Source organism: Budorcas taxicolor, chromosome 14, assembly GCF_023091745.1.
Source record: "Budorcas taxicolor isolate Tak-1 chromosome 14, Takin1.1, whole genome shotgun sequence".
Classification (NCBI taxonomy): domain Eukaryota; kingdom Metazoa; phylum Chordata; class Mammalia; order Artiodactyla; family Bovidae; genus Budorcas; species Budorcas taxicolor.
Window position 1 is genome coordinate 4,966,143 of NC_068923.1, and position 23,101 is coordinate 4,989,243.

At 37.4% G+C, this 23,101-nt stretch overlaps 1 protein-coding gene across 1 annotated transcript in view; it reads right to left on the bottom strand.

Annotated features, from left to right (window-relative positions):
* Window positions 1-23,101, bottom strand: part of COL19A1 (collagen type XIX alpha 1 chain) — a 439,982-nt gene that overhangs the window by 357,227 nt on the left and 59,654 nt on the right. Inside the window, exons 7-8 of the mRNA XM_052652029.1 lie at window positions 17,449-17,574; window positions 16,194-16,229 (exon numbers count right to left, since the gene is read on the bottom strand). Of these exons, the coding sequence (XP_052507989.1) occupies window positions 16,194-16,229; window positions 17,449-17,574 (162 nt within the window). The remainder of the gene's footprint in view (window positions 1-16,193; window positions 16,230-17,448; window positions 17,575-23,101) is intronic.

Below are 23,101 nucleotides of genomic sequence, written 5' to 3' on the forward strand. Positions count from 1 at the left end.
TGTAAATGTGCTATCATACTTTCATAATTTAAAAAAGAGAAAAAAAAGGATAAAAAAAGGAACCCATAGACTTCAAGACAAGGGACACTGCTCTCCCTGGAACAGGAAGGAGGAAAGCCCCCTGTGCAGTTCCCTCTTGAGGCTGCAGGCAAACAAATTTAAGATCTAATTTGGAACTGTCTGAAAAGAAAAAAAAAAATGTGGGCAGCTGCAGGGCACTTCAGAGAAGAAAACATGGTAAAGGTGCAAGAACCATGGATCCATGTGGGTAGAGATTCAGATTCTGATTCCACTATTTATTCAGTTCAGTTCAGTCACTCAGTCGTGTCTGACTCTTCGCGACCCCGTGGACTGCAGCACGCCAGGCCTCCCTGTCCATTACCAAGTCCCGGAGTTAGTGGTGAAAAATTGGGGAAATTTCTCCATCTATGAGACAATGACAATAAATCATACCTCATAGAGTTATAGTGGGGAATTAACGAAATAATGTAAAGAAGTCTCTTGACACATAATAATATTATGTGTTATTAGTTAACACATAATAATAATTTAGTTAATGGCTACTATTATTATTATTGTAAAAGTTTGTACTCGTGAAATTTTCAGTTAGGTTGAAGATTCATTAGAGTCCTAATATCCAGTTTGTTTCAAGAAGTCAAAGTTATCTAGGATATGCAACTTTTATTTTAAATTTTCCACTCAATATATTTTGAATAAATAATATATATTCCCTCAAATGAGTTCTAGTTTATCTAGTCTTTTAAATAACAAAATAATCAAACTGCTTTCTTTTAAAAGTATTTCTATTGTTTACCAAATATTTATATATCAGGTCCTGAGCATGGACTTTCATGAATTATTTCAGCTCATCTTTAAGACAAAATTGGAAATTGATACAATATAATTTTTATTTCATAAAAAGAGAACTTGGAAACAATAAGAGACCTGCCCTAAATTACACAGAGCAAGGCTTTGAGCTGGGATTCAAACCCAAGATGTTTCTAACTCTGGGTATTTAATAACTGAATGGTAGAACAATGATGGCTATCACTTACTGCACACTTGCCCCATGAAAAGTAAAATTAACATTCTAAAAGTTTTCCCTCGAAAATAAACATTTTAAGACAAATTCCAAATAATTCAGAAGATTAAAAAATTGGGTTTTAGCATAAATTAGGCTCTATATTTATTCAATTTTTTACTATCACATTATTAGGATGAAGATTATAATTATTCATATTTTAAAAAACCATCCTTAAAAAGCATATCTGATACATGAAATAGGGAGTGAAGCAGTTTTTTATCTGCAATATTCAAGTAATGAAGGCAAGCATGCTGAGTGAGAAGTCTGGAGGTAACACAGAGGGCAGGATTTGCTCCCAGTGTCCAAATCTCATTTTCCCACTGCACATCATGAGGATGTGAGTTGTGAGTACATGTATGTGTGTGTGCATGCTGTATATATGTATGTATACACTTGTGTGATCTTATTAAACCACTCACTCTTCCTGAAAACTGGACCATCCAAAGTCCTCGTTTTGACTGACAGCGGTTTCTGTCCAAGTAAGCTTACCAGAAGTCCTTAATGACTAACATCTAAGAACATTTGCTACATAGAGTAGATTTTCTTACATGAACCCAGAACAGAAAGCTTACGAGATCTCTTATGCAAAATCCTAGCTAAGCTGAATAATTGTAAAGGGAACAGGTATTTTCCTGCCATGTGTTGGCAGTAAGGTCACATATATTATCAGGTTAGAAAATCTATTCAAATCTGTGCAAGGTGATACATATTATAATTACAAAAGAACATAATTAAATATTATAGTTCTTATCTTTAAAGTCCTCATGATTCCATAATCCATCAACTGATTTCATAATATAGTGTTCACTATACTATTTTTCTCCTGGGCCCCAGAAGAAAAATGCCACCTCAAGAAACTAATACTTTGTTCAGGGCCTTGATTTAAAAATATTTACTGCTAGCAAACTTCAAAGTATAGGTTTATTTTAGGATAATGGGATTTACGTGCAAATCATTGAATTTAATACAATGTTTGACGGGGAGCCTGGTGGGCTGCCGTCTATGGGGTTGCACAGAGTCGGACAAGACTGAGCGATTCAGAAGAAGCAGCAGCAGCATCACACTGTACATAAATGTAAAGTGAAGTTATTATACAAATTCTACTCTGTGCTGCTGAGGGTAGGCTTCCCTTCATTAATATGACTAAGGTTTCTAGTTTAAATATTAAACCTTAGAAAACTTCACTTTGAGAATATTATACCTGAGATATATGTTCTATGGCACTTTGCATATGTTCTCATTCCGAGTGAACCAATTCACCTTGTTTTATTTTGCCTTGTAACAGAACTCTTAAGCATTTCTAAGACAAGAACCCCAGAGAATCACAAACGCAGAGAAGCAGAGTCCAAGATGAGCTTGGAGATGCTGTGTGGTTACTTCAGGTGATGCGTTAAGACTGTGGGAGCACACCTTTGAGGATACATACTTTAGGAAGGATTTTTCTTTGGAAACTTAGAATCAAGTTATTTTCATTATAAAACAATGGAAATATTTCACCCCAGACATAAGTACCCATCTTTACAACATAATTTAAAATTTCTGAAAGTTTAAAATAAAAAAAATTGACATATCCTCATTGGAGTCAAATATTTAAAATTTATGAATCATGCCATCAGATAACACAGCAGCTTTATTGCTCTTTTCATTTTGCATATATTTATTAGAGATATTTTAGATAAATGTGGATTATAGAAGTGAGAAAAACACTCTTGAGGTGACATTTCTTCACTGATGAGTGTTATAGCCCTTTAACAGCTACACACATGACTGAGCGACTGAACTGAACTGAGCTGAACAGCTAAATGAATGACATGTTAGAAGCAGACCTAGCCCCATCAGTGGCTGTGTGACCTTGAAGAAAGGCTATGGTCAACAACTTGATGATTCTACAGTTACCGTGAAGGTCCCAGAAGATGCAGGAAACCAGGACCCAAGAGCTGAGCACAGCCCAATACCATGTTTAGCACCACAGGAGGCTTCACAGGTTCTCTGCTTGTCTATGAGGCTCTTTGAGAGCAACTCAAGTAAGTCTGAGCCAAGCAAACCGCTGTAGGAAACATGAAAATGGGTTTGCCAGGACAACTGCACCAGGGCTACGACTCCTCTACCACGCTAGCTTTTAAGTTTCCCGGAGACGGTGTCTTGACTCAGATCTTGTGAGACTCACTCCTGTCATCTTTTTGACCAAATGGGCCCCTGGGGCTGAATATTCCTGTTCCCAGAAATACCAGGTCCAAATGAATCATCTCCAGCTGGAATGTTGTCTTGTATCTATTGAGCTCTTACTATGGGTAGAGTGTAGGATGAATCATCACATGAAATGTTCTCTATAAATTTGAGCTTCTAAAAAAAGCAGCAGCATATTGAATTCTGAGTCGTGTTTGTCTCTGTAACACCTCATTTTGCTCCAGTTCCTTCGCTCAGCCTAAAATGTCCTCTCTTTTCCAAGAAACCCTGTAGTTTTCTGGAGAGTTTCTTGACTTGCGTTCTTAACTTCCTTGTCTGCTGCTTTCTTACTCTCATGGCCCTTGATGAAGATGGATTTGATCAGCTTCTGCCAGGGTTGAGCCTCTGAAGCTCTTGTACTGAGCTCCGTCTGCTGAGAGCACCTTTTCAGGAGTTGAGAGCCTTCTTCACAGACAACCTTATACCTGGTTTTATAAGTTTTGGAGTTTCTACAAATAGGATCCAAGAAATGTCATCTTGGGGCACAGAATTCAATTAACAGTATTCAATACCAATCTTAGTAAATTATGTTTTAGAGTATAACAGGTGAATTGTATCTGCTTTCCCATCATTCATCATGTAAACACATATAAATCTTACTTTACACCCCACAATAAAGAAGTCTAATCGTCTATTTTATAGTCCAAGCTCTCCAGTGATTCTGTTCTTGGCTTAAAAAAAAAAGTTTGCATATTCAAGTAATTTTTAAAACCCCAATGATCTGAAATCTTAACAATCTGATTGTTATTTTAGGAAGGGACTGGTGAAATGAATGTACAAAGCAAATGTGGATGGAGCAATCTCTTTAAAGAGATAGGAGATTCTGTAGTGTTCTCTGGAGGATACTGCATTTTGAAGGAATTAGACCTTTAAACAGGTGTCTGAAGGAACTTTTACTTATTGAAGAGCCTTCGTTTAATGACAGCAGCCCAAATACCGTGCAGCAAGGTATCACTGTTTGACAAAGTTTGTTAGGTTTTACAGAGTTTGACATTTACAAAAGCAAATAATTTGCATATTAGACTGGATAATTCCTAAGAAAAACAAAGCAGCAACAAAGACTCATTCAGACATCAGAAACATGCTTAAGAAGGACTCAGAAAGTACCTTCTGAACCTCCTAGCACTTCAGCTTCACTCTAGTGACAATGTTAGGTTAATAACCACAGGGTCACAACCATCTAGATAATGAGGCAGTAATTAGTGCAGCTAGAAGAGCTATGGAAATTTACGTTAAACTTATTTTACTGAAGAAGAGAATTTTATTAGCATCAAACATGTGAACTCTAATAATTTAACAATTTAAGTGAAAAACAAGACAAGGTAATTGCAGTTTAATTTACAAATATAGCATTTTTTTTCAAGTTTGCTGAATAAGCATGATAACTTCTTGTGAGTAGATTCATTATTTAGAATCATCTTTACAATATTAGGGAAGACAATGTAAAAACTATTTTACTCATGGATTAAGATAGATTTCTTGTATTGTTATTTATCATATCTCATATGGTACTATATTTTTAAATGTTTAGTTTATGTCTGCAGTGAAATGCATATTAAAAGATGCTATATCATATGGTTGCTTATTTGAGGATTCTAAAAAAAAAAATGATATAAATTAACTTATTTCCAAAACAGAAATAGAGTCACAGATATAGAAAACAGACTTATGGTTTCCAAAGAGAAAAGGAGGGGAGGGATAAATAAGAAGTTAGGGATTAACATATACATACTACTAGACATAAAACAGATAAACAAGGGCCCACACACAGCACAGGGAACTATATTCAATATCTTGTAATAATCTGTAGGAGAAAAGAAGCTGGGAAAGTGTAGATTTATTTTATTTATATATATCTATATAAATAGATATATCTATAAACATATAGATATATATCAGTGTAACAGAATCATTTTGCTACACACCTGAAACTAACATAACCTTGTAAATTAAACAAAAAGAAAGAAAGTGAAGTCCCTTAGTCATGTCTGACTTTTTGAGACACCATGCACTGCAGCACACAAGGCTTCACTGTCCATCACCAACCCCCAGAGCCTACTCAAATTCATGTCCTTTAAGTTGGTGATGCCATACGACCATGTCATTCCGTGTCGCCCCCTTCTCCTTCTTCAGTCCTTCCCAGCACCAGGGTCTTTTCTAATAAGTCAGTTCTTCGCATCAGGTGGCCAAAGTATTGGAGCTTCAGCTTCAACATCAGTCCTTCCGATTAATATTCAGGACTGATTTCCTTCCTTTAAGATTGACTGGCTGGATATCCTTGCTGTCCAAAGGACTCTCAAGAGTCTTCTCCAACACCACAGCTCAAAAGCATCAATTCTTCAGTGTTCAGCTTTGTTTATAGTCCAACTCTCACATCCATACATGACTACTGGAAAAATCATAGCTTTGACTAGATGGACCTTTGTTGGCAAAAGTGTCTCTGCTTTTTAATATGCTGTCTAGGTTGGTCATAGCTTTTCTTCCAAGGAGCAAGTGTCTTTTAACTTCATGGCTGCAGTCACCATCAGGAGTGATTTTGGAGCCCAAGAAAATAAAGTCTGACACTGTTTCCATGGTTACTCCATCTATTCGCCATGAAGTGATGGGACCAGATGCGATGATCTTAGTTCTGAATGTTGAGTTTTAAGCCAACTTTTTCACTCTCCTCTTTCACTTTCATCAAGAAGCTCTTTAGTTCTTTGCTTTCTGCCATAGGGTGATGTCATCTGCATATCTGAGGTTATTGATATTTCTCCCGGCAATCTTGATTCCAGCTTGTGCTTCATCCAGCTTGGCATTTTGCATGATGTACTCTGCATGTAAGTTAAATAAGCAGGGAGACAATATACAGCCTTGATGTAGTTCGTTCCCAATTTGGAACCAGTCTGTTGTTCCATGTCCAGTTCTAACTGTTGCTTCTTGACCTGCATACAGATTTCTCAGAAGGCAGGTCAGATGGTCTGGTATTCCCATCTCTTTCAGAACTTCCACAGTTTATTGTGAACCACACAGTCAAAGGCTTTGGCATAGTCAATAAAACAGAAGTAGATGATTTTTCTGGAACTCTCTTGCTCTTTTGATGATCCATCAGATGTTGGCAATTTGATCTCTGGTTCCTATGCCTCTTTAAAATTCAGCTTGAACATCTGGAAGTTCACGGTTCAAGTATTGTTGAAGCCTGACTTGGAGGATTTTGAGCATTACTTTGCTAGTATTAGATGAGTGCAATTGTGCGGTAGTTTGAACATTCTTTGGCATTGCCTTTCTTTGGGACTGGAATGAAAACGGACCTTTTCCAGTCCTGTGGCCACTGCTGAGTTTTCCAAATTTGCTGTCATATTGAGTGCAGCACATTCACAGCATCATCTTTTAGGATTTGAAATAGCTCAACTGGAATTCCATCACCTCCACTAGCTTTGTTTGTAGTGATGTTTCCTAAGGCCCACTTGACTTCATCTTCCAGGATGTCTGGCTCTAGGTGAGTGATCCCAACATCATAGTTATCTGGGTCGTGAAGATTCTTTTTGTACAGTTCTTCTGTGTGTTCTTGCCACATCTTCTTAACATCTGTTTCTTTTAGGTCCATACCATTTCTGTTCTTTATTGTGCCCATCTTTGCATGAAGTGTTCCCTTGGTATCTCTAAAGTTTTTGAAGAGATCTTTCCCATTATACTGTTTTCCTCTATTTCTTGGTATTGATCATTGAAGAAGACTCTCTTATCTCTCCTTGTTATTCTTTGGAACTCTGCATTCAGATGGGTATATCCTTCTTTTTCTCCTTTGCCTTTAGCTTCTCTTCTCTCAGCTATTTGTAAGGCCTCCTCAAGGCAGCCATTTTGCCTTTTTGTATTTCTTTTTCTTGGGGATGGTCTTGATCATTGCCTCTTGTACAATGTCACGAACCTCCGTCCATAGTTCATCAGGCACTCTGTCTATCGGACCTAGTCCCTTGAATCTATTTCTCACTTCCACTGTGTAATCATAAGGGATTCGATTTAGGTCATATCTGAATTGTCTAGAGGTTTTCCCCACTTTCTTCCTCTCGCCTTCTCCCCCTTTCCCTCCTTACTTCTCCTTCTCCTTCCCCGTGAACCCAGCAGGGCCAGAGAGACTGACAGGTGGTTGTGACGAGGCATAACTGGAGGCCACGGCTTGGGGATGGCTGAGGGCTCGGAGCCGCCGATGCCAAACCAGGACCAGGGAACCTGGGAAACACACTTGAGTTCACAGTTGGCCTGTGGGTTTTACATCTCATCAGAGAGCTCTCCCCATGCAGATCGTGGAGTAGAAGGACATGTGCTCTTCTCCTGCAAAAACTCCAAAATTACACCTCGTTGCTGAACAACCATCTACAGGAGAATGTTGGATCCCACCAAAAAAATATACCCCACATCTGGGGGCAAAGGAAAAGCCACAGCAAGATGGTAGGAGGGGCAAAATTTCATTTAGAATCAAACCCCATACCTGCCAGAGATGCTCAGAGGGCTCAACAGAACCTTGTGTGCACTAGGAGACTCCATAGACACTGAGCCAGACCTGCCTTTGAGTGTCTGAGTGTCTCCTGTGGAGGTCTAGGTCAGCAATGGCCTGCTGCAGGGACAGGGGCTCTGGGTGCAGCAAATCCGGGTATGGCATAAGCCCTCTTGGAGGAGGTCGCCATTAAACCCGTCATAGAGCTGCCAGAACTTAGAGAGGACTGGGGAAACAGAGTCTTGGAGGGCACAAACAGAACCGCGTGCACACCAGGACCCAGGAGAAAGGAGCAGTGACCCCACAGGAGACTGACTCAGACTTGCCCAGGAGTGTTCAGGAGTCTCCGGTGGAGGTGTGGGCCAGTGGTGGCCTGCTGCAGGGTCCGGGGCACTGCATGCAGCAGTGTGTGCATGGGACCTTTTGAAGGAGGTGGCCATTATCTTCAGTACCTCCACCATTGGTCAAAAAACAGGGAGGGAACACAGCCCCGCCCATCAACAGAAAATTGGATTAAAGATTTACTGAGCATGGCCCAGCCCACCAGAACAAGACCCAGTTTCTCTCTCAGTCAGTCTTTCCCATCAGGAAGCTTCCATCAGCCTCTTATCCTCATCCATCAGAGGGCAGACAGAATGAAAACCACAATCACAGAAAAGATACTATACCAAACATAAAATAGTGAAATCAAGAAGCCTTGGGTCTCTTAGAAAAATGGCCAGTGTTCTGGAGCAACTGTTTTTTTCCAAAGGACCAGACAGCAAACATTTTAGAATCTCTGCTACAATCACCAAATGCTGTTGTATACCGCAAAAGCAGCCTTAGCCTCTATGAAGACACATGAGCATGACTATGTTCCAGTAGAACCTGATTTATAAAATCGCACAGCAGGCATTTTTGGCAGCCCTCTGGCAGGGCCACAGTTTGCTGACTCACTTCCACCTCCTCCCAAATACCAGACTTTTCTGGGCACTTTCCCTTCCTATGTGATACAGCTGAGTAAAACAGCCACAAAGTTTAATCAAGTAGCAATTCAGCATAGTTTTCCCCAGGAATTCCAGGAGTACCCAATTCACCTTTAAGACCAACTGCACACTGAAATATAGGAATAATCATTTGGAGTTTTTCAAATGTGTACTAACTGCTCAGGTTGTCATAGACGAGTTGCTTTTGCATGCACCAGAGAGTATACCTTAAGTTCTTTCTTCATATTATTCACAAATTATTAAATTACACTGCTGACAATAACCAATAGAAAGTTAGCAATAATTATCAAAGTGCTAATCAAAATGCAAACATTCTCCACACAGACATAAACAATTTAGCTTTGTTATTTCTTTTACATTTATCAAAGATAGGGAATGATTCTTTCTCTGTTCCTTCAACTAGTACCTGGTGCTTTCAAATCAAGCAAGTTATGAAATTTTAGACTCCAAGATACCTATATTTTTATATTTAGTGTGGCTGACCTTCCACTGCATCCTCCAGGAAAATCTCCAAAGCTGGGTTACTCCATTTGTCTACTTCCTGCCCTTCCACCTGCCTGGAAAAATTTGGTCAGTGAAGCTGATGAGCTACCTTTAATTGCTTTGATGGCTCTTTCACAAATTCAGTATAATAAACTTATCCTTGAGACAGTGGAAACTAATGTAAACTCTTTGAATTTCTCTATCATTAATGCTTAGTAAAGATTAATAAATATCTCAGAATTTTATGAGTATATAATACCATTATTACACTGATATTACATGTTTATTTAAGGTACACAAATAAATGTTACCTTCAAGTTCCTACAGATTAGATGAGATTATATCAGATGCAGTTAAATTGCAAAAACAAAAAAGAACTTGTCAGTTAATCTGATACATTCAATATTGGATTAGAAAGGAGGAAAAAATATTCTTTACTTCCATAATGACATAGACAAAAAGTCAAAACCATAAATATTAAATCCTACTTCTCTGAGGTTATTACTAAGGGGAAAATATTCCTTTTTTAAATAGCATGAACATATTTTGATTCAATTATTTATTATTGGTGTGGTGTGTCTTTGGAAGGGGCATATAAGTAATGCTGGATCAGAAATAAAGGGAAATTCACTAGTCATCTCTGGGTTAACAGACTAGAGCACTCAGAGTGGAAACTTTCATAGACTGAGATTAGAGGGTAGGGGTAGTAGAAAAAAATCAATACTAAAGTTTTTCATTATAGAGTCAAGTAAGTTAACTTATTTCAGCTTAAATTATTTTGATTTTCTCTGAAACTATACCAGCAAAGCAATTATTTCATAAAGACTATACTTTGAGGGAAATGAACTTGATATGGAAGATAATAATACAAAAATAAACTGGAAAATTATACCCCAAATAGACCTTAGATCATACTTCCCCTTAGGCTCAAGAACATTGAAATTGGCTGCTCTTTCATGAAACTGAGGGAATTTCAACTCTGAAGTGGGTGAAGGTATTAACAAGGGTCTTAAAAAACTGAGAAAGTAAAGTGGTTGCTAAGTAATTAGGTTGCTAACTATACTTGCTAAGAAAAGGGAATTAAAAGATTTCACAAAATTACAATAATTGAGTCTAAATGAAAGAAAACCATTAATTATTATTTCATGTAATGTCATCCAGAGTTTAGTCTTGGAGAGAGGGCATGGTTAGAATGCTTTGATTAGGTGACCTGACACAGAACGCTCACCACAGCTACGTGTCTTCTGAGCAGTGGTTGAATCTCAAATCACCTTTCTCCATGAGAGCGGGTCATCAGTTTTATGAAGAGAAAAGCAGCCGTTACTCAAACTAATGAAGCTTCACAGTGTGGAGGAGAAAATAGGCAGTGCAGATAAACATTAAGTCAAGCCAAAATTGGGGGCATTTTTCCAAATATTTCTGATTCTTCACTAACTAGTTGGCAATATCAAGCTAAGGCTATGTAAAAGTCTTTTCTAAAGCTTTTGCTTTTTAAAGGGAAAACTGTAATAGAACATTAGTGAATGATATAACAGTTCTTTATGATTTAGCTTACCTCGATCTTTCTCTACAACCTGACTCTTCACCTTGCCTGTCAAGGGCCCCTGGGCAACTGGGCACAGAAGTCACAGGTTCTAGAAACATCTGAGTTGATGACTTAGACTTTCTTTGTGGTATAACATTCATTCATTCATTCAACATATTTTTAGCTCCTATTATGTGCTGTTCTATGTATGGTGCTTGCAGAACTCATATTCTAGTGGGGAAATAAACAGAGGCATAATAATAACATGGCAAGTAACAATAAAAGTGCTAAGAAAATAAAGAACATAGAGGTAGAATGAAAGGATGCTTTTTACATAGCAATGTCAGAAAGACGTTTGTATTTTAAAGTGATTTATGAGACAGAGCCTAAATGATGTGATGGAAAAAGCCGAGTGAATATCTAGAAGAAAATTCCAGGTATAGGTAGCCTGGTATATTGACCCTGGAACAGACGTGAATGGGGGGGAGTGCAGGAGAGACAGTTAGTGGGGTAGGATGGGCTCGACTCATTGTGGGGAACACTGTGGCCCATGGAAAGAGCTTCAGTACTACCTTGAGGGCAACAGGAAGCCACGGGTGGGTTTTGATCCATGTGAAACAAGATTTACTTATAGGACTATTCACAACAGTCTAACTCATAGCAAGCCGGCATAAATAAAAGTAAAATTTGCTCTTTATGAAGCAGACACAGATTACAGTAAGGATTCTCAAAACTTAACACCTTTAGGAACATTGTAATGAGTAGTACATAAGTTGGAAACAGATTTGGGAACTGTGTTCTCAAAACCTGTTTCATTTTATCTCCTTAGGCCAAAAGTAAAATGCACCAAAAGACTAGTAACATATACCTTACAGTTAATGAAAAAAATTAAATAACATTTACCTCTGGATGGTTCCTAACCAGCATCATCTAAGCATAACAATGTAAGGAATCTCTTGAAAAACTAGCACACTATATTTAAGAAAAGTCTTGTCAAATAGTATTGGGAACAAAATAAACACAGATTTGAATGAATGACTTAAATCATTGATCTTTGAAGAAATAACTTTCATTAAATTATTAATATTTATTATAAGTAGCCATATAATAAGAGCTCAAAATTTTTATAACCTAAAACATTTAATCAATTGAAAATTCTAAGGGACTCTTTCACAGAGATTTGTTTGCTTTTGATCAAGCCACAAAAGAAACTAAACAATGTAAAAGGATTATCTCACCTCTCTTTCTGTAGATAGGAAAGCAGAGAAAACATACATATATTAAGTATTTACTCTGTGCCAGTTCCTAGTACTAAGCATTTCCTCTTCATAATAAGCTGCTGACTCAGCATTATAAAGCATCAGTTTTAAAGCAAGTAAGAGATAGACAGGATTGAATCCCAAATGATTCAGGCTCCAAAGTAGTACTCCTGCTAATACACTGCCGCACCAACCTCAATATCCTTTCTTGGTCTTAACAGACCAAAAGGAAAACTTTGAGAATACCATCTGGTTGCCTCAGTAACACTCTACTTCTGATCATTTCACAAACTTGACAATTCAATACGCCTAAGAGCAAAAATGACTTCTGCTCTTCAAACTATGCAGGCACTGATTTGAGCATCTACTCTAATAATGAAAATTATACACAAGACTCAAACACAGATGGAAAGCCATCTTTATTTACTGCACATTAAAGCTGCAGAATCAGAAAGTACAACAAGAACAGAAATATACTCATAATCAAATTCTCATAAGAAAACAATACACCTATGTATATTACAAGTGCAAAGAAAGCTGATAACATTCATGCTATGGTCATCTGAGTTCATATTTGCACAGCAAGGGCTATGCTGGCTTAATTAAAGGCTGGTGTACATACTGAAACAAAAAAGTAAGTATATTGTTTACTTATTTGCCTTGTTCTCCAGATTATCAATATGTTTTATCCCATCTGTTTTTGCCTTGCCACAAAAATCTCTTGTCATTATGACTTTTGGGTAGTCTGGAAGTTAAAACAAATGTTAGTATTTTTTTAATGTATCATAAATGGAAAATTATTTAATACATTATAACTCATACAGTTTTGTATATTTTGTAGGCTTGACATTTAATAAACCTGCTAATAATTATCATTTGTATTTCTGTGATATCAGTTGTGACATGATCTCTTTCATTTTTTATTTTATTTGAGTCCTCTCTTTTTCCTTTGTGAATCTAGCTAACTATATAGGCAGGTCAATTTTTTTATCTCTTCAGAAAATCAGCTCTTAGCTTCACTGATTTTCTCAATTGTATTTTTAATCTCTATTTCATTTATTCCTGTTCTAATTTTTATTTGCTTTCTTCTACTAACTTCAACTTCATTCATTTTTCTTTTTCTAGCTTGTTAAGGTAGAAAGTCAGGTTATTTATCTAAGCCTTTTCTTGTTTCTTGAGGCAAGCACCTATCACCTCCCTTCCTGGAACTGCTTTAGTTGCATCCCACAAGTTTTGGTATGTTATATTTCCAGTCTTATTTGTCTCAAGGTACTTTTTAATTTCTTTTTTTATTTTTTCTTTCATTCATTGATTACTCAGTAGCATGCTGTTTAATCTCAACATCTATGAATTTTCCAGTTTTCTTTGTGTAATTAATTTCGAGTTTCATACCACTGTGGTCAGAAAAATATGCTTGATATAATTTCAATCCTTTTAATTCATTAAGACTTGTTTCATGGCCTAAAATACAATCTATTCTAGAAAATGTTCCATTTACACTTGAGAAGAATATATTCTATTGCTTTAAGAGGGAATATTCTATATATATATATCTTAAATTCATCTGGCTCATCTGTCATTTAAGGCTAATATTTCCTTATTGATTTTCTGTCTGCATGAGCTATCCATTGATGTAGTGGGGCATTAAAATTCTCTACTATTATTGTATTACTTATTACTCTTCCCTTTACATATGTTAATATTTTCTTAATATATTTAGCTTTGTATATATTAGGTGCATAAATATTTAAAAATGTTACATCCTCTTGTTGGGCTGATCACTTTATCATTATATAAAAGCCATCTTTGTCTCTTCTGACATTCTTTAAGGACTATTTTGTCTGATTAGTATAGCTAACTCAGCTTTCTTTTGATGTCTATTTGTATGGAATACCTTTTTCCATCCCTTCACTTTCAGTTTGTGTATGTATTTATATCTAAAGTGAGTGACCTATAGGTAGTATTTAGATGGATCTTGTTTTCAAACCATATTATAAAGCTATAGTAATTAAAACAGTATGGTATTCACACAAAATAGACATATAGGTCAATGGAACAGAATGTTGCTATTGTTTAGTTGCTAAGTCACGTCTACCACTTTTGTGAACATGTGGACTACAGCCTACCAGATTCCTCTGTCCATGGGATTTCCCAAGCAAGAATATTGGAGTGCCTATCATTTCCTTCTCCAAGGGATCTGTCAAACCCAGGGATCACACCTGCACCTCCTGCATTAGCAGGCAGATTCTTCACCACTGAGGCACCAGGGAGGCCCATGGAACAGAATAGCAAACCCCAAAATAAACCCACACATGTATGGTTAATTAATTTATGACAAAGGAGTCAAGAATATATACTGAGGAAAGGACAGTCTCTTCAATATATAGTGTTGGCTACTTGCAACTGCTAAGACATGGAAGCAACTTAATCTGTTCATTGACAGAAGAATGGATAAAGGAGAAGGTCTTACTGTATAGCACACAGGGAAATCTGCTCAATGTTATGTAGCAGCCTGGGTAGATGGAAAGTTTTGGGGAGAATGGATAAATGTATATACATGGCTGAATTCCTTTGCTGTCCACTTGAAACTACAACAACTTTGCTAATCAGTTATACTCCAAAATAAAATAAGTTTAAAAAAAAGAAGATATGGTATGTATACACAATGGAATATTACTCAGTCATAAAAAAGAATGCAATAATGACATTTGTAGCAACAGGGATGGATCAAGAGATTAGGTCCACACTAAGTGAAGTAAGCCAGAGGGTGAAAGACAATATGATATGATATTGCTTATACATGAAATCTGAATGGAAATACTATTTGCAAATCAAACATCTAGTAAGGCATATATAATTTTATATCCAAAATGCATAGAGGCCATACAACTCAACAGGAAAAAAAAGCACACAATCCTATTCAAAGTGGGCAGAAAATCTGTATAGATATTTTTCCAAAGAAGATATACAGAAGGCCAATATCACTAATCATCAGGAAAGTGCAAATCAAAACCACAGTGAGATAACATCTCACAACTGCTAGAAAGGTTATTATCAAAAAGACAAGATATAACAAGTGCTAGTGAGAATGGTTTGGTTGAAGCTTCCTGTGCAACTTTGATGGATCAGTCATTTAGCCAACTTGAGTCTCTTATCTTTTAAAATAAGAAGTCCATGTAGATTATGCAAATAATTTAAAACCATGGACTTCCAAGTTAAGACATGAAAAGAACTTAAGTCTGCTTTACCTTGGAAAACAGTAAGAACATAATCAATTCCTAACCTTAGCAGGAATTAATCTAGTAGTTAGCTAAAAAAGACATGACTCAGAGAGTGGGGCAGAAGATAGCTGCATTCTGAGAAGGATGGGGAGAAGGGAAGGTAAGTCTCTAAGCATGAATCCTGGCTAGAATCAGATCCACACCCATCTGGCTGTTACCATCTCCTCCAGCACACTCTCTCTCCAGTCCGCAGACTGTTCTCTTAGAGTCCCTGTATTCCTCTACAGGACCTACTACTTGTGGCCTTGTAAGGTCTTCTATCTCCTTGCAGATGTAAAACTCCATGCAAACAGGGAACATATCCTATTCTTTCCATTCCCTATAACATCTAGTACTAGGCCTCATGCAGAGAAGGTGTTCAACAAAGGTAAGCTGTTTGAATAAAGTGATAAAAAATCTCCAGTGGAAACCTGTCAGCAAACAGGAGTTTGTCAAGTATTTGAAGAAGAAAATGCTAAACAAGGGTAAACCCAAGCTAAGAAACAGACTTTCTTGCTTCACAATTTTGCTTGTGGTTTACAGGTGCATTTTGAAAGTGAAATCGCTCCAACTCTTTGCTCCTCCATCCATGGGATTTTCCAGGCAAGAGTACTGGAGTGGGTTGCCATTTTCTTCTCCAGGGGATCTTCCCAACCCAGAGATAGAACCCAGATCTCCTGCATAGCAGGAGAATAGACCAGCCTAATTAGGAACGCAAAAACAGATTTACATGCTGATACAGTCTTCCATATTTCAATAATCAGCACTTAAATGTATTCAATAGATTTTTACAGAAATGCACATTTGTGTGGGATGCAGAAAAAATCAGATGGAAACAATTTTGAAGTCACCTTTGAGCACATCCTCTTTCATCCTGACAGCATTCAGTGGGGTCTTACCTGCTCTCCTTTCTGTCCAGGTGAGCCTGCTTCTCCCTGAGCAGAAATGAATTTTGTGTTAACACATATTCTGTCACACTGAAGTAAATACATATAGTTTATAAATCAGCTGACAATAGTAAGACAAAGCTGTGCTCTCCTGGGAGTTGATGCAGACCCCTCTGCAGGGAGTCTCTTCTGCCCTCATCAAAGGCTCACTACCCACCTCTTCCAAACACCTGCCAGCATCATCTCCTGGAGACCTGTCATGGGCTGGGATATGCGCTCTCCTCCATGCCCCCTGTACCTCATATAGCCTCTCTCATTGAGCTCACACTGTAGTACTGGCTGCTAGAGGAAATGTAAGGTTCCTCTAAATTTCTAACTTGCCCTCCTCCCCACTCCTCCAGCCAGGACAGGAAGCCCTGAGCCTGAGCATGCAAGAAGTCACAGCACCTCAGACCTTGAGGAGCTAGGGCAAGTTTTCCTACTCTTGGGTACTGGTATAGAGGGAAGCTGTCCAGAGGTCACTCAGCCTACTTCAAGGACAATTGTCACAATGCCATAAACATCCACAAAAGACATTCGTGTCCCTCAATGGACTCAGGCTTCTTGGCCAGGGAAGGGCAAGCAAAACAAATTCTTTGGGCAACAACAGCCCTTCTGCATTCCCCATACAACTCACAGCAGAGGGGAAATCTGGGTGGGTATTTGGAGTAGTGGACAGATACAGTATCCACAAGACAGAAACACAGCATGTGGAATACCTTTGGGCATGTGTTGAAGGGCAGGCTCTGTGTTTCCCTCAACTTGTGAATTCCCATAAGTGAAAGTGAAGTGCTCAGTTGTGTCTGACTCTTTGCGACCGCATGGACTGTAGCCTACCAGGCTCCTCCATCCATAGGATTTTCCAGGCAAGAGTACTGGAGTGGTTGCCATTTTCTTCTCCAGAATTTCCATGACTGAAGCCTATTCCTGGCGTGTGTTTCATCCTCATACATAACTTGTCATACAGGTGGTTCCTCCCTTTATTTTCTTTTCATTCTACTTCCCACCCAGGAAAGAAGGTCAGATGGCCTCGGAACTATCCAGATTGAAATCCAGGGAGTCGTAAACCCAAGCCTTTCTCTTTAACTCACCCAGGGACTGAGGGGCCCAGGAGCCTGATTCAACTCGCATTAGAGAGCAAGCTGCATTCTGTGCACCAGGACCACACATAGGTCTGGCTCACAGTGTGGAGTGGCTTTCCTGTGGGCACAGGTGAAGGAGAGCATACCTTGTGTGGCATGCACTGGCACTGGTCTGTGAGTTCCTGCTTTGCTGGCAAAAATGCAGACATTCTGCTGGCATGAGCAGGTGCTGGTGATGCTGCAGTACCTCCAAAGCCAGGCTGCTCTGGGCACTGAAATTCAGAAAGAGGCTTTAGGGTACAGAGTCAATTCCAAACACCATGACATTCCCAGCACTGACTCCCACCAAACTAGGCGTGGTTGGGTTTACCTGCAAGAACTTCCTTCTTACAACCAAAAGCTCACACCAGTGTGTGAAAGTCCATGATGACTTTGCCCTTTCACTAGCCTCCTAGTATCTATTAAAACGACAACACACTAGAACTGTATTAAAATGCCAGGTTTGGTGAGAAATTCTAAAGCTATTATATGTGAATTTATGACAAGTACAGCAACATCAAACATTTATAAGAACTGAATTGTTATAGTAAAATGCTTTACACAAAGAACACTGATATATGTGTTCTGGAAACAAATTTAGGAAAAAAGAATGTAATTTGAACTTTTAAAACATTTACTTCAACAAGATGATGATAAAGACATGTAAAAGTAAAAAATAAACTCTTTTATGCTCTAAGGTGGTATATATTTACTCAAAATATGTATATCTTATTCCATTCCATTGTTCCATAAAGTTATTAAAATCTTCCCTGTAACAAAGTGATGACTTTCATCACTTCTCCACTTGGTTCATAACATGTGGGGCCACATGAAGTAATATTTGGTTTCAAAGCAATGAACTTTTTTCCTATCAAAAAATAAACCCAGATGGAGCATCTTAAGAAGATAAGTGTTTCCTTTCCCCTCAACATCATTTACAAGAGTCCGAATCTGCATTCAAGGTTGTAATTCTGAATCTGCAATTTCATGAATTTACAATTTCATACCTCTGAATTCACAGTTTAGGACAAAGGCTTCACACATTACTTTATATACTACAAGTTATATATGCCTGGGAAAGTATTGTCAGGATACAAAGCTAAAATATTGTCTGTGGTTATTTATCGCTGTGAGATCACAGTTGATATTTACTTTCTTCTGTGAATGTGGCTATATTTTCCAAATTTTATATAGTAAACATACATTGCTTTTCAAACAAAAAAAATTTGAAAAATGGGTAGCATTCTAATGCTTTTGAGCACAGTAAACACTATAAGAAAATAGCTCCCAGAAAAACTATAATTAGTTTCCTGTCTTTATCACTAGTTCTATCAAATTTACTGTCTTCAGATTTAATGATTAGCTATCTAGTGGTTGACATTAAATTTCCAAGTCTATAATCTAAAAATTACATTACAATTAAATACACAGGATTATCACTAAAACAATCCATTTATCTCATATGATTTGATACAGTTTTCCAGCCAAGTCCTGCCCTGTGTCCCATGGGTTCAGTTAAGGTAATCGAGATGCAGTCAAAGCTCACAGTTTTGCTCTGGATAACTGATTCACTACTTTGCACTGGGGATTTAAATGACTTTAAAAACATGTCTCAGGCTTCACTATAAAGCTGCCCACACATTTCAAAAAGTGCCAACATGGAACATAAGACACAAAAGTAAGGTCCCCTTTCTTCATAAAACCTCTGGTTTTCATTTCAGTTAATTAGCCTTCAACATTTTAATAATCTCTCTCATTTATTTTCAACAAATGTTGCTGATTTTCTCTTTCTCTCCTTATTTATTCTTCATTCTCTCTGTCTAGGTCTGTAGTCATGAAACTTGACTGCTTTAGAAAAAGAAAATCTAATTAATAGCAGCAAGGAAATATATTTATAGATTATCCTGAATAATTTCACTTTTGAAATATGCTATAAAATATTAATAACAGAAAAGATGTCTGAGTTAAAATTACAGGACAAAATTAGATTTTTAAGCAAGTACATTAAAACTTCCTAAGTTCAAATATTAAAAAAATATATAGTTGATGCCAGAATTATAGCAGATGTGCTGAATTAGCTTTCCAAAACATACATTTCCATTAAATGTAAATGTAGCATGTTCTATTTCCTGTTTAACATGAATATAATGGATGTGAGTCTGAGTGAACTCCGGGAGTGGGTGATGGACAGGGAGGCCTGGCGTGCTGTGATTCATGGGGTCGCAAAGAGTCAGACACGACTGAGCGACTGAACTGAACTAAATGGTAATGTTGCCCATAAATACTTGTGAGCAGGAAAAGAAGAAGTCTTGTATTACTTTTTCCAAGCTTGGAGATGAATTCATACCTTATTTTCTACTCTTTAAAACTAAATCTGTTTAAATCATGATTTTTTCATGTGTGGGATCATGTCACTGCTTTTAATTATCAAATCATACCACTGAATGCATTGCCTATTTCCTTAAGCAACTTTCTTATAATTCAAGATGGAGTGATTGCTGGTCAAGAATATCATATTTAGGTACATCAAAACATCATTACATGAAAAATCAGAAAGAGAAATTAAGGAATCAATGCCATTCACCATTGCAACTGAAAGAATAAAATATCTAGAAATAAACCTACCTAAGGAGACAAAAGACTTGTATACAGAAAACTATAAGACACTGATGAAAGAAATCAAAGACAACATAAACAGATGGAGAGATATTCCATGTTCCTGGGTAGGAAGACTCAATATTGTGAAAATGACTATACTACCAAATGCAATCTACAGATTCAATGCAATACCTATCAAATTACCATTGGTATTTTTCATAGAACTAGAACAAAAAAAAATCACAATTCATGTGGAAACATAAAAGACCCCAAATAGCCAAAGCAGTCTTGAGAAATAAGAATGGAGCTGGAGGAATCAACCTTCCTGACTTCAGGTTATACTACAAAGCTACAGCCATCAAAAGAGTATGGTACTGGCACAAAAACAGAAAGAAATATAGACCAATGAAACAAGATAGACAACCCAGAGATAAACCCATGCATCTATGGATATCTTATTTTTGACAAAGGAGGCAGGAACATACAATGGGGCAAAGACAGCCTCTTTAATAAGTGGTGCTGGGAAAACTGGACAGCTACATGCAAAAGAATGAAATTAGATCACCACTTAACACCATATACAAAGATAAACTCAAAGTGGATTAGAAGACCTAAATGTAAGACCAGAAACTATTAAACTTATAGAGGACAACATAGGCAGAACACTTGATGACATAAATCAAAGCAAGATCTTCTATGACCCACCTCCTAGAGTAATGAAAATAAAAACAAGTGGGACCTAATTAAACTTCAAAGCTTTTGCACAGCAAAGGAAACTACATACAAGGTGAAAAGACAATCTGCAGAATGGGAGAAAATAATAGCAAATGAAACAACTGATAAAGAATTAATTTCCAAAATATACATGCAGCTCATAAACTCAATACCAGAAAAGCAAACAATCCAATCAAAAAGTGGAAAAGGGACCAAAAGAGACATTTCTCCAAAGAAGACATACACATGGCTAACAAACACATGAAAAGATGTTCAACATCACTCATTATCAGATAAACGCAAATCAAAACTACAATGAGACCTCACACCAGTCAGAATGGCCATCATCAAAAAGTCTACAAACAATAAATGCTGGAGAGGGTGTGGAGAAAAGGGAACACTCTTGCATTGCTGGTGGGAATGTAAACTGATACAGCCACTATGAAAGATGGTACAGAGACTCCTTACAAAACTAGGAATAAAACCACCATATGACCCAGCAATCCCATTCCTTGGCATATACCCTGAGGAAATAAAAACTGAAAAAGATACACATACTCCAGTATTCACTGCAGCGCTATTTACAATAGCTAGAACATGGAAGCAACCCAGATGTCCATTGACAAATGAATGGATAAAGAAGCTGTGATACATATATTCAATGGAACACTACTCAGCCATAAAAAGGAACACATTTGAATCTGTTCTAATGAGGTGGACGAAACTAGAGTCTGTTCTAATGAGGTGAACAAAACAGAGAGAAGTAAGTCAGAAAGAGAAATATAAATATTGTATACTGATGCTTTTGAACTGTGGTGTTGGAGAAGACACTTTAGAGTCCCTTGGACTGCAAGAAGATCCAGCCAGTCCATCCTAAAGGAGATCTGTCCTGGGTGTTCATTGGAAGGAGTGATGTTAAAGCTGAAACTCCAATAATTTGGCCATCTGATGCAAAGAGCTGACTCATTTGTAAAGACCCTGAAGCGGGAAAAGATTGAGGGCAGGAGGAGAAGGGAATGACAGAGGTTGAGATGGCTGGATGGCATCACCGACTCAATGGACATGGGTTTGGGTGGACTTTGGGGGTTGGTGATGGACAGGGAGGCCTGGCGTGCTGCGGCTCATGGGGTTGCAAAGAGTCAGACACAACTGAATGACTGAACTGAACTGATACTGACACGTATGTATGGAATCTGAAGAGATGGCACTGATGAATTTATTTTCAGGGCATCAGTGGAGAAACAAGCAGAGAACAGACCTATGGACATGGTGGGAAGAGAGAAGGGGAAGGGAAGATGTATAGAGAGAGTAACATAGAAATTTACAAATACGTAAAATGAATAGCCAATGCGAATTGGCTGTGTGACTCAGGGAACTCAAGTGGGGCTCTGCAACAGGCTGAAGGGTGGGATGGTGAGGGAGATAGGAGGGAGGTCCAGGAGGGAGGGGACATGGGTATACCTATGGCTGATTCTTCTTAGTGTATGACAGAAAACCACAAAATTCTGTAAAGCAATTATCCTTCAATTAAAAATTTTTTAAAAAAGAAAATGAAGCAATAATAAAAAAATCATTACATTACTTTTCAATCAAGGAAAATTATTAGTTTTAAGAGCTCTCACATAAAAGAATCATAATTAATTAAAGAAAACTTTTGGAGAATTCACATCTTCAAGATTTAAATGTGTCACTCCAGGAAGTCTAGGTATTTCAAGTCTGTATATTGGCATTCTAAATTATCTTTTCAGATATTTATAGAAAGATATTTGGCTGGCTTTCATTGAAATGAGAGCCATGAACTAGGTTGGAGATACAATTTATTAAACCATGTTACATAAGCAAAATATACAATTTTTAGAGATTCAGTTATGCTTTGAGTCAGTTGGTCACATTATTATTCTACTACCCAAAGTGAGTGATAAAAGTTTAAAATGTTTTTAATTATGAAATTATTAATAAAATTTTATTTTCAATGGTTTAAGTGTGGAACTTCTTGGAAATCTGACACAAAGAATAATATTTTCATGTTCTGCTTTTACTTTTTATATGTTCTTTCTGTTAAAGACTTGTTAGAATTAAGCCCTTTCAAACCACAGTCAAGAAACAATGTTTTGACCCCTTTTACAAGCAAAGCACTAGGAATCATAAAAGAAGCATACAAAAGTATAATCCCGTCAATGAATTTAAAAGGTAGTTGAATAAACTAAAAACAAATACAAGTATATCTAATGATATAAGGTGCACACGTGGCCATTGCAATTAGAGATACCTCAAGTACTGAATTGAGTACTTTTTGAATGAAAGGTTAGTACGAGAAAGCAATAGCTGTAGAGTTAGGTGGAGGATGTTAAGAATTAGAGGCTAAGAAACTGAATGTATAACTTGTGAACAGGGAGTGACCAAAGCCTTGGACAGTGGGATGAGTAGAGGGCAGGGAATGCGCCTTAT